This window comes from Odontesthes bonariensis, chromosome 2 (genome assembly GCF_027942865.1).
Source record: "Odontesthes bonariensis isolate fOdoBon6 chromosome 2, fOdoBon6.hap1, whole genome shotgun sequence".
NCBI lineage: Eukaryota > Metazoa > Chordata > Actinopteri > Atheriniformes > Atherinopsidae > Odontesthes > Odontesthes bonariensis.
The window spans coordinates 1,361,034-1,374,527 of record NC_134507.1 but is presented as its reverse complement, the minus strand read 5'-3'; the positions used below and the strand labels follow the sequence as shown (position 1 = coordinate 1,374,527).

Genomic DNA, 13,494 nt, shown 5'->3' with positions numbered 1-13,494 from the left:
TACTGCATACTACAGACTGCATACTACATACTGCATACTGCATACTACAGACTGCATACTGCATACTACAGACTGCATACTACATACTGCATACTGCATACTACAGACTGCATACTGCATACTACAGACTGCATACTACATACTACATACTGCATACTACAGACTGCATACTACATACTACATGCTACAGACTACATACTACAGACTACATACTGCATACTGCATACTACATACTACAGACTGCATACTACATACTACAGACTACATACTACATACTACATACTACAGACTGCATACTACATACTACATACTACAGACTACATACTGCATACTGCATACTACATACTACATACTACATACTGCATACTACAGACTGCATACTACATACTACAGACTGCATACTGCATACTACATACTATATACTACAGACTGCATACTACATACTACATACTACAGACTACATACTACAGACTACATACTGCATACTGCATACTACATACTACATACTACATACTGCATACTACAGACTGCATACTACATACTACATACTACATACTACAGACTGCATACTACATACTACATACTACAGACTGCATACTACATACTACATACTACATACTACAGACTGCATACTGCATACTACATACTACATACTATATACTACAGACTGCATACTACATACTACATACTACAGACTACATACTACAGACTACATACTGCATACTGCATACTACATACTACATACTGCATACTACAGACTGCATACTACATACTACATACTACATACTACATACTGCATACTACATACTACATACTACAGACTACATACTACAGACTACATACTGCATACTGCATACTACATACTACATACTACATACTGCATACTACAGACTGCATACTACATACTACATACTACATACTACATACTACAGACTGAATACTACATACTACATACTGCATACTACAGACTGCATACTACATACTACAGACTGCATACTGCATACTACATACTGCATACTACAGACTGCATACTACATACTACAGACTGCATACTACATACTACATACTACATACTGCATACTACAGACTGCATACTACATACTACAGACTGCATACTACAGACTGCATACTGCATACTACATACTGCATACTACAGACTGCATACTACATACTGCATACTGCATACTACAGACTGCATACTACATACTGCATACTGCATACTACAGACTGCATACTGCATACTACAGACTGCATACTACAGACTGCATACTGCATACTACATACTGCATACTACAGACTGCATACTGCATACTACATACTGCATACTACAGACTGCATACTGCATACTACAGACTGCATACTACATACTGCATACTGCATACTACAGACTGCATACTACAGACTGCATACTACATACTACATACTGCATACTACAGACTGCATACTACATACTGCATACTACAGACTACATACTACAGACTGCATACTGCATACTGCATACTACATACTACATACTACAGACTGCATACTACATACTACAGACTACATACTACATACTACAGACTGCATACTACATACTGCATACTACATACTACAGACTACATACTGCATACTGCATACTACATACTACATACTACATACTGCATACTACAGACTGCATACTACATACTACATACTACATACTACAGACTGCATACTGCATACTACATACTACATACTACAGACTGCATACTGCATACTACATACTACAGACTACATACTACAGACTGCATACTGCATACTGCATACTACATACTACATACTGCATACTACAGACTGCATACTACATACTACATACTACATACTACAGACTGCATACTACATACTACATACTACAGACTGCATACTACATACTACATACTACAGACTGCATACTGCATACTACAGACTGCATACTACATACTACATACTACAGACTACATACTACAGACTACATACTGCATACTGCATACTACATACTACATACTGCATACTACAGACTGCATACTACATACTACATACTACATACTACAGACTGCATACTACATACTACAGACTACATACTGCATACTGCATACTGCATACTACATACTACATACTGCATACTACAGACTGCATACTACATACTACATACTACATACTACATACTACAGACTGAATACTACATACTGCATACTACAGACTGCATACTACATACTACATACTACAGACTGCATACTGCATACTACATACTGCATACTACAGACTGCATACTACATACTACAGACTGCATACTGCATACTACATACTGCATACTACAGACTGCATACTACATACTACAGACTGCATACTGCATACTACATACTGCATACTACAGACTGCATACTACATACTACAGACTGCATACTGCATACTACATACTGCATACTACATACTGCATACTACATACTACAGACTGCATACTACATACTACGTGCTGCATACTACATACTGCATACTGCATACTACGTACTGCATACTGCATACTACAGACTGCATACTGCATACTACATACTACATACTGCATACTACAGACTGCATACTGCATACTACAGACTGCATACTGCATACTACAGACTGCATACTGCATACTACAGACTGCATACTACATACTACATACTGCATACTACATACTACATACTGCATACTACATACTGCATACTACAGACTGCATACTGCATACTACAGACTGCATACTGCATACTACAGACTGCATACTACAGACTGCATACTACATACTGCATACTACAGACTGCATACTGCATACTACAGACTGCATACTACATACTACATACTGCTTACTGCATACTACAGACTGCATACTACATACTGCATACTGCATACTACAGACTGCATACTACATACTGCATACTGCATACTACAGACTGCATACTACATACTGCATACTGCATACTACAGACTGCATACTACATACTACAGACTACATACTACATACTACATACTGCATACTACAGACTGCATACTGCATACTACAGACTGCATACTACAGACTGCATACTGCATACTATATACTACATACTGCATACTGCATACTACATACTGCATACTGCATACTACATACTACATACTGCATACTGCATACTACAGACTGCATACTGCATACTACAGACTGCATACTACATACTGCATACTGCATACTACAGACTGCATACTACAGACTGCATACTGCATACTACAGACTGCATACTGCATACTGCATACTGCATACTACATACTACATACTGCATACTGCATACTACATACTACAGACTTCATACTGCATACTACATACTGCATACTGCATACTACATACTACAGACTGCATACTGCATACTGCATACTGCATACTACAGACTGCATACTACAGACTGCATACTGCATACTACAGACTGCATACTGCATACTGCATACTGCATACTACATACTACAGACTGCATACTACATACTACATACTGCATACTACAGACTGCATACTACGGACTGCATACTACAGACTGCATACTACATACTGCATACTGCATACTATATACTACATACTGCATACTACATACTACAGACTGCATACTGCATACTGCATACTACATACTACAGACTGCATACTACAGACTACATACTGCATACTGCATACTACATACTGCATACTACGGACTGCATACTACAGACTGCATACTACATACTGCATACTGCATACTACAGACTACATACTGCATACTGCATACTGCATACTTCATACTGCATACTACATACTGCATACTGCATACTGCATACTTCATACTGCATACTGCATACTGCATACTTCATACTGCATACTGCATACTGCATACTTACATACTGCATACTGCATACTACATACTGCATACTACATACTACATACTGCATACTACACACTTCATACTGCATACTGCATACTTGCATACTTACATACTGCATACTTCATACTGCATACTTCATACTGCATACTGCATACTTACATACTGCATACTTCATATTGCATACTGCATACTGCATACTACATACTGCATACTACATACTGCATACTGCATACTGCATACTACATACTGCATACTTCATATTGCATACTGCATACTGCATACTTGCATACTGCATACTACATACTGCATACTACATACTATATACTTCATACTGCATACTTCATACTGCATACTGCATACTTACATACTGCATACTGCATACTACATACTGCATACTAAATACTGCATACTGCATACTTACATACTGCATACTTCATACCACATACCGCATACTGCATACTTACATACTTAAATACTGCATACTGCATACTTCATACCGCATACCGCATACTGCATACTACATACTACATACTGCATACTACATACTACATACTGCATACTGCATACTACTCGATCAGACAGTATGCAGAGCGTTTACCCACAATGCATTTCGCTCCTGCCCGAGCCGAAATCAGCCGGCCTGAAGCTGATTTCCCTTAAGCTCTAAACTCTGTAAACTTTAGCAACATTTGAAACATTTTCAGGTGAGAAAGTAGTCGTTTAGATCCCCAACGTGTTGAAAACCTGACAAAATACCGGCTGTTTACAATTTTGTTCCCACGAATTCGGCGCTACTAAAGCTAGCCGCAGTGAGCAACGCACTTCCGGTTATTTTCACAAAATAAAATACCCGTTGCCTTTTATCATAGGGAAAGCCATTACCATACAGTTGGTGCTTTTGTTTTGAAAACAGGAAGTGAACCTACCCTCGTTGCAGCTAGCTTGAAACTGCCGTTTTGACAGGAAATGACGATCGGCGACGTCACGTTACGTTGCATCTTGGGTAGTTTGAGTATGAGTAGTAACCTCATGATGCATACCCAACATTTAGGAGAATCTAGTATGCATCTGGAACCTTCATCAGTTGAGGTCATGAGTTAATGAGGCAGCTGCGTCTGGCCTCACTGTTCACATACTTCCTGTTTACCTCGCCAGTTACCGGATGCTTCCACTAAGGGGCACAGCAGATGACTCAGCCTGAGATATATCCGACCCTGGTTATTAGACTCTACAAGCTTGTCTTTAAAACCTCCCGCCATGGTTGCCACTGCCATTGACCCTGTGACCATGTGACCCTACATGGCCCAACACTGCCCCCTAACGCTCACCTGAATATTGCAGCTCGTAAACGTGCCCCACCTGCCCATGATAAACGTTCTCATCTGTAAATAAGAGCGAGTATTATCCGGGCATGAGGATGAAGCTCAGGCAGCGACTTAAAGAGACAAGAAGATCTGAGCAAAACGCTCAAATACGCCGACTGACCATAAATAAACAACGTTTTAACTCCTGATGAAAGTAAACATTAGTTCTAATCAGTTCTACCAATTCAGCCAGAATCAATTATATTCAAGATTCAGGCTACGGCTACACGAAAACGTTTTTCACTGTAAACGATACTTTTTCTTATCGTTTGGCTGTCGCGGCCACACGGAGCCGGCGTTCCCACTACCCCAAAACGATAGTTTTTGAGAACGGGTTCCAGAGTGGGAAGATCTGAGAACGGCGTTGTTTCGTTTCCATTGTTACAGCCAAAACGGATTCGTTTACATCTGCGTCACAGCCACATGGCCAACGCAGTGACGTATACACATCCGTCAGTGACCAGAACAAAAAGCGGCTTCCACACAGCCCGATCTAGTAGTAATAGAGAATCTGTGGCTTCCATTCAAAATCCGGAAGAAGACGACAACACAACAAAGACAGACAGCGATCATCATGGACCACAACATTGATAGCAGCACTGCTGCAGACACTGCTAACTACAGCGGCGTTGTTGAAGGAACAACGTGAGCTTCGCTGGTAGAAGTAGGGGCGTACACGCATGCGCATTGCTTCTTCTATTGTTCTGGTGTAACCGGTGGGGGTGGCTTACAGCGCACCTAGAGGTGTTTCGTGTGTACTGCATCGTTTCATCGTTTTCATCTGGACCTGAGTCTTTACAGCAGCGTTCCCGTGTGGTTCGTTTCGTTTTCGTGTAGCCGTAGCCTCAATCAACCTGGCAATAAATCCTGAAATGATGAAAGTATAAAGAAGAATTAAGAGATTTATTTACACTCTTCCTCCTCTTCCTCCTCTTCCTCAGCAACCAGGCGGTGAAGATGTTGGAGTCCAGGGAGAAGGCGACTCCCAGCATGTTCGGGGAGCTGCTACGAAACGCCAGCATGGGAGACCTTCGCAGCTGCCCCGTAAGACCGCGTCAGACACCCGATCCAAGCGTTTAACGGCCTCAGGCCTTCTCTGTAACGGCCTCAGGCCTTATCTCTAACTTCTCTGTAACGGCCTCAGGCCTTATCTCTAACTTCTCTGTAACTTCTCTGTAACTTCTCTGTAACAGCTTCTCTGTAACTTCTGCCTCCTCTTCCTCAGAGTCGCTGTGGCCAGCAGCTCCGCATTGCTCGCGTCCTGCTCAACAGCCCGGAGATCATCACCATCGGCCTGGTCTGGGACTCGGATCACTCCGACCTGGCCGAGGACGTCATCCACACGCTGGGAACCTGCCTGCGCCTCGGGGACGTAAGGCCGACGCCCACAGATAAACCCCAGTGTCATCGGCGAAGAGGCGGAGCCTCACCCTGTGTCTGTGTCTGCAGCTGTTTTACAGGGTGACCGAGGAGAAGGCCCGGCAGGCGGAGCTCTACCTGGTCGGCATGGTGTGTTACTACGGGAAACACTACTCCACCTTCTTCTTCCAGACCAAGATCCGGAGGTGGATGTACTTCGATGACGCACACGTGAAGGAGGTGCGTTCATAGCGTGCACCTGTGTGTCCCTGAGCGTTTAACGTTTAACATCGTAACTAATAATGTTTCTCAGTATGAGACCAGTTCTAAAAAACAGAGCCCAGGTCAGAATTTAAATCATTTTGATCCTCGGATGTCTGACTGCAGAACACCTGAAACACCTCAGGAATTAGACTGAAACACCTCAGGAATTAGACTGAAACACCTCAGGAATTAGACTGAAACACCTCAGGAATTAGACTGAAACACCTCAGGAATTAGACTGAAACACCTCAGGAATTAGACTGAAACACCTCAGGAATTAGACTGAAACACCTCAGGAATTAGACTGAAATATCTCAGGAATTAGACTGAAACACCTCAGGAATTAGACTGAAATATCTCAGGAATTAGTCTGAAACACCTCAGGAATTAGACTGAAATATCTCAGGAATTAGTCTGAAACACCTCAGGAATTAGTCTGAAACACCTCAGGAATTAGACTGAAACACCTCAGGAATTAGACTGATCCACAGGAGCTAATGTGGCTGAATTCCGCCTGGTTCCTTTATGAGGTCAGAGTCAGGGTGACCTTAGAGTAACTCTAACTCTAACCTCAGTTCTGTTAATAAACAGATATTTAATCAAATCAGTGAAACTGAAGGTCTGTGTTTTTAGAGATAAAATCATCATCATCAGTAAACTTTATGACAGATTAAGAGTTTAATAAAAAAACGTCTTTAAAACAAGCAGAAATGAATGAAAATAGTTGTTTTATTATTATTAAAGAGTTATTAATTGATTTGAGGCAGATTTCCCTGCGGGACACCCGAGCCCTTCAGTCTCAAGAAGCGTGTCGCTCAACGCCGCGTTCCTATTGGTTGGTTGATAAATGTAGGTCATATTTATTGATCTGATCGGCTCTTCTTCTGCAGCTGTGGTTTGGAGGTTTGGCGCCACCTGCTGTTTATCACTCTGAAACCACAACAATTAAACCGTGTTTCACCCCAAAATAAACATGAATAAAGTTATCCGATGATGCTCTGCGCGATCTGTCCACATCGGATAAACATCTGGATGAGACGTGAAACAGAAGAACAGATCGTCCTCCTCTCCCTGCGTCGCTGCTGCTCTCTAATAACTGCTGGAATGAGATGCGTCGCTCCCTCTGTGCTGGTTGTGAAAACAAGGATTTCCCTCCATTGTTCGACGGTGCAGCTGGACGGCAGCGAGGGCGCGGCCACAGCGCACGCACGCACACACTTTGCCCACGCTGCAGACTTTCCTTCTGTCTCTTTCCCTGTTAAACAAACAGCCGCATTTTTTTCGTGGTGGGACGGTCGGCGTGTCGGGGCGTCCTGTCGGATCCGTTTGGACATCGAAGGAAGGGTCAGCGTAACAAACGGGAGGTTTTCTTACTGAGGCGAAGGGAAAAGACGGACGGCGGACAGGAAGAAACGGGGTGGGACGGGCTGGATGCTTCCCATGAACTGATGATAAAGTTTGGTCTGAGGTTTGTACACGAAGGCTGCGACCAGTCGACCCGACGAAGAGCCGATCCTTCACTCTGCAGCTGAAGGGAACCCTAACCCTACTCTTACCCTAACCCTTACCCTTACCCTGCCCTAACCCTACCCTGACCCTAACCCTAACCCTTACCCTTACCCTTACCCTAACCCTACTCTTACCCTAACCCTACCCTTACCCTAACCCTTACCCTAACCCTACCCTGACCCTAACCCTACTCTTACCCTAACCCTACCCTTACCCTAACCCTACTCTTACCCTAACCCTAACCCTAACCCTACTCTTACCCTAACCCTACCCTGACCCTAACCCTACCCTTACCCTAACCCTAACCCTACTCTTACCCTAACCCTACCCTAACCCTAACCCTACCCTTACCCTAACCCTTACCCTAACCCTACCCTGACCCTAACCCTACTCTTACCCTAACCCTACCCTTACCCTAACCCTACTCTTACCCTAACCCTAACCCTAACCCTACTCTTACCCTAACCCTACCCTGACCCTAACCCTACCCTTACCCTAACCCTAACCCTACTCTTACCCTAACCCTACCCTAACCCTAACCCTACTCTTACCCTAACCCTAACCCTACCCTGACCCCTACCCATCATTCTGCCCTAAACCTAACATCACAGGGAGTGGTGGCCCTAACCCTACTCTTACCCTAACCCTACCCTGACCCTAACCCTACCCTTACCCTAACCCTACTTTTACCCTAACCCTAACCTTACCCTAACCCTTACCCTAACCCTACTCTTACCCTAACCCTACCCTGACCCTAACCCTACCCTTACCCTAACCCTAACCCTACTCTTACCCTAACCCTACCCTAACCCTAACCCTACTCTTACCCTAACCCTAACCCTACCCTGACCCCTACCCATCATTCTGCCCTAAACCTAACATCACAGGGAGTGGTGGCCCTAACCCTACTCTTACCCTAACCCTACCCTGACCCTAACCCTACCCTTACCCTAACCCTACTCTTACCCTAACCCTACCCTGACCCTTACCCTTACCCTAACCCTAACCCTAACCCTACTCTTACCCTAACCCTAACCCTACCCTGACCCCTACCCATCATTCTGCCCTAAACCTAACATCACAGGGAGTGGTGGCCCTAACCCTAACCCTGTCCCTAACCCCACAGGGATTAGTGGCCCTAACCCTAATTGGGACTAAAAACCATTAATAAATTAATAAGTTAAAAATTTATATTTTTACATTAATCAAAAACAGTGCTTAAAACAATTCAATTGAATAAAAATAATAATTGATGGGTTAAACCTCAGTTATTAACTATTAATGGGTTAAAAAACAAAAAAATTAAAAAACAAAACAATTAAATTGATTAAAAACAATAATTGATGGGTTAAACCTCAGTTATTAACAATTAATGGGTTTAAAAACAATTAATGGGTTAAAAAGTGGAATTAAAATACATTATAAATTAAAGGACAGTCTACTGAATACAAATGTATTTAAAATACATTTTTTCTAAAAACCATAAATGGTGCAAAACAGGGGTTTAAAATTCATTTTATTCGTCCCTTTGTGTGTTTGAAGCCTTTTCCCGCCCAAAAAAAAGGGGCAGGGTATAAAAGGAGGAGAACAGGACATCTCCTTCATTCTGCTCTGGTCTTCGAAGGGGAAACATCTCCCAGCCACAACAGAACAAAAACTTTTTTTCGTGCCTTGCCTGAAGAAGATCAAAAAAAGATCGAAACGTCGCGACAGGCACATTTTTATTTTACTTTTCAAAAAATTAAAAAACAAAAACAATAAAAAAATTGAAAACACAAAAAAACAAGAACGTTTAAAAAAACAACACATTTTTGTTGAAAATTAGTTTGTTTCCCAGTTTGGAAACCCTCCCTTGTTTGTAAAGGGTCATTTTATTTTCGTTTAAAAATAATTCATTGTTTCCCAGTTTGGAAACCCTCCCTTAGTTGTTTGTTTAATTTAATTTAAAAACAAAATAAATTATTCAAAAAACAACAACAAAAAAACAAACATGGATAATTGGACAGTAGTCCACTACGGCAGGAGAAGCCAGCGTCCTCATCAACCACCACGGGACCAGGGTTGCGAGAGATTTGATGGGTGGCTGGCCCGTGCACTTCCTTCTTCCTTCGGGAAGGGGGACCATTTTCCTCGCCCTAACCCTACCCTGACCCTAACCCTAACCCTTACACTAACCCTAACCCTGACCCTAACCCTTACCCCCCTAACCCTAACCCTTACCCTGACCATAACCCTACCCTTACACTAACCCTAACCCTTACCCTGACCCTAACCCTTACCCCCCTAACCCTACCCTGACCCTAACCCTAACCCTACCCCTACCCTGACCCTAACCATACCCTTACCCTTACCCTAACCCTACCCTGACCCTAACCCTTACCCTAACCCTACCCTAACCCTAACCCTAACCTGACCCTAACCCTTACCCTAACCCTACCCCTACCCTGACCCTAACCATACCCTTACCCTAACCCTTACCCTAACCCTACCCTGACCCTTACCCTTACCCTAACCCTAACCTGACCCTAACCCTAACCCTTACCCTAACCCTACCCTGACCCTAACCCTAACCCTTACCCTAACCCTAACCCTACCCTGACCCTAACCCTAACCCTACCCTGACCCTAACCCTACCCTGACCCTACCCTGACCCTAACCCTAACCCTAACCCTTACCCTTCAGTCAGAGGCGGTTAGATTGGAAAGGTTGAGGAGATGTGAGTTTACAGCCATGAACAGATGGTTTCTAAGCTGTCAAAGATCCTCTGAGCCCAACATGTCCTTCATTTCATCACTTACTGATAAACGTGAATCATGGCTAGTTTTCCAGTGTTTGAATATGTGAATAATTTATGAATTTTCTGTCTACACAGTGAAAAGTTTGAAAAATGGTCGTTTTCCTGACATTTCATGGAGTAAAAATGAATAAATTGTGACCACATTATGTTGGGATTAGCCACATTTAAACAGGCCTCTGCTGGTTGGTCTGTGCTTGAAGCTCGGAGCCAGAACCCTCTTTGCATTGAAAGCGAGGGCCCCGGGGCCCTGAAGCCCACCCACAATGCATGCTGACTCTGACTGAGCTCGGTTTAATCTGGGTCAGATCTGAAGGTGTAAAAAGGTCTAATAAGGTCTAAGGTCTAAGCTCTAATCTCAGATGTTTAACTTGAAGTCTTTCTCACCGTCTCAGCTGACAGATCAGATCAGGTGGACTTTATGGATCCCAAACAGGGAAAGTTTCAGTGAAGCAGCAGCAGAAAAGGGCAGGAAACCCGGGACAGAACGTCCTTTCTGCAGTTCTCCTGCTGTAACCCGGGACAGAACGTCCTTTCTGCGGTTCTCCTGCTGTAACCCGGGACAGAACGTCCTTTCTGCGGCTCTCCTGCTGTAACCCGGGACAGAACGTCCTTTCTGAGGTTCTCCTGCTGTAACCCGGGACAGAACGTCCTTTCTGCGGTTCTCCTGCTGTAACCCGGGACAGAACGTCCTTTCTGCGGTTCTCCTGCTGTAACCCGGGACAGAACGTCCTTTCTGCGGTTCTCCTGCTGTAACCCGGGACAGAACGTCCTTTCTGCGGTTCTTCTGCTGTAACCCGGGACAGAACGTCCTTTCTGAGGTTCTCCTGCTGTAACCCGGGACAGAACGTCCTTTCTGCGGTTCTTCTGCTGTAACCCGGGACAGAACGTCCTTTCTGCGGTTCTCCTGCTGTAACCCGGGACAGAACGTCCTTTCTGCGGTTCTCCTGCTGTAACCCGGGACAGAACGTCCTTTCTGCGGCTCTCCTGCTGTAACCCGGGACAGAACGTCCTTTCTGAGGTTCTCCTGCTGTAACCCGGGACAGAACGTCCTTTCTGCGGTTCTCCTGCTGTAACCCGGGACAGAACGTCCTTTCTGCGGTTCTCCTGCTGTAACCCGGGACAGAACGTCCTTTCTGCGGTTCTCCTGCTGTAACCCGGGACAGAACGTCCTTTCTGCGGTTCTTCTGCTGTAACCCGGGACAGAACGTCCTTTCTGAGGTTCTCCTGCTGTAACCCGGGACAGAACGTCCTTTCTGAGGTTCTCCTGCTGTAACCCGGGACAGAACGTCCTTTCTGAGGTTCTCCTGCTGTAACCCGGGACAGAACGTCCTTTCTGAGGTTCTCCTGCTGTAACCCGGGACAGAACGTCCTTTCTGCGGCTCTCCTGCTGTAACCCGGGACAGAACGTCCTTTCTGCGGCTCTCCTGCTGTAACCCGGGACAGAACGTCCTTTCTGCGGCTCTCCTGCTGTAACCCGGGACAGAACGTCCTTTCTGAGGTTCTCCTGCTGTAACCCGGGACAGAACGTCCTTTCTGCGGTTCTCCTGCTGTAACCCGGGACAGAACGTCCTTTCTGCGGTTCTCCTGCTGTAACCCGGGACAGAACGTCCTTTCTGCGGTTCTCCTGCTGTAACAAGGGACAGAACGTCCTTTCTGCGGTTCTTCTGCTGTAACCCGGGACAGAACGTCCTTTCTGCGGTTCTCCTGCTGTAACCCGGGACAGAACGTCCTTTCTGAGGTTCTCCTGCTGTAACCCGGGACAGAACGTCCTTTCTGAGGTTCTCCTGCTGTAACCCGGGACAGAACGTCCTTTCTGAGGTTCTCCTGCTGTAACCCGGGACAGAACGTCCTTTCTGCGGTTCTCCTGCTGTAACCCGGGACAGAACGTCCTTTCTGAGGTTCTCCTGCTGTAACCCGGGACAGAACGTCCTTTCTGAGGTTCTCCTGCTGTAACCCGGGACAGAACGTCCTTTCTGCGGTTCTCCTGCTGTAACCCGGGACAGAACGTCCTTTCTGAGGTTCTCCTGCTGTAACCCGGGACAGAACGTCCTTTCTGCGGTTCTCCTGCTGTAACCCGGGACAGAACGTCCTTTCTGCGGTTCTCCTGCTGTAACCCGGGACAGAACGTCCTTTCTGAGGTTCTCCTGCTGTAACCCGGGACAGAACGTCCTTTCTGAGGTTCTCCTGCTGTAACCCGGGACAGAACGTCCTTTCTGCGGTTCTCCTGCTGTAACCGGGGACAGAACGTCCTTTCTGAGGTTCTCCTGCTGTAACCCGGGACAGAACGTCCTTTCTGCGGTTCTCCTGCTGTAACCCGGGACAGAACGTCCTTTCTGAGGTTCTCCTGCTGTAA

The 13,494-nt window shown here is 44.9% G+C and overlaps 1 protein-coding gene across 2 annotated transcripts in view; it reads left to right on the top strand.

The window, feature by feature from the left end:
* The window catches only part of usp54a (ubiquitin specific peptidase 54a), a 55,450-nt gene that overhangs the window by 17,716 nt on the left and 24,240 nt on the right, over positions 1-13,494 (top strand). For both annotated transcript variants that reach the window (XM_075473991.1, XM_075473983.1), the window contains exons 6-8: positions 6,154-6,256; positions 6,438-6,584; positions 6,662-6,811. In XM_075473991.1, the coding sequence (XP_075330106.1) occupies positions 6,154-6,256; positions 6,438-6,584; positions 6,662-6,811 (400 nt within the window). The remainder of the gene's footprint in view (positions 1-6,153; positions 6,257-6,437; positions 6,585-6,661; positions 6,812-13,494) is intronic.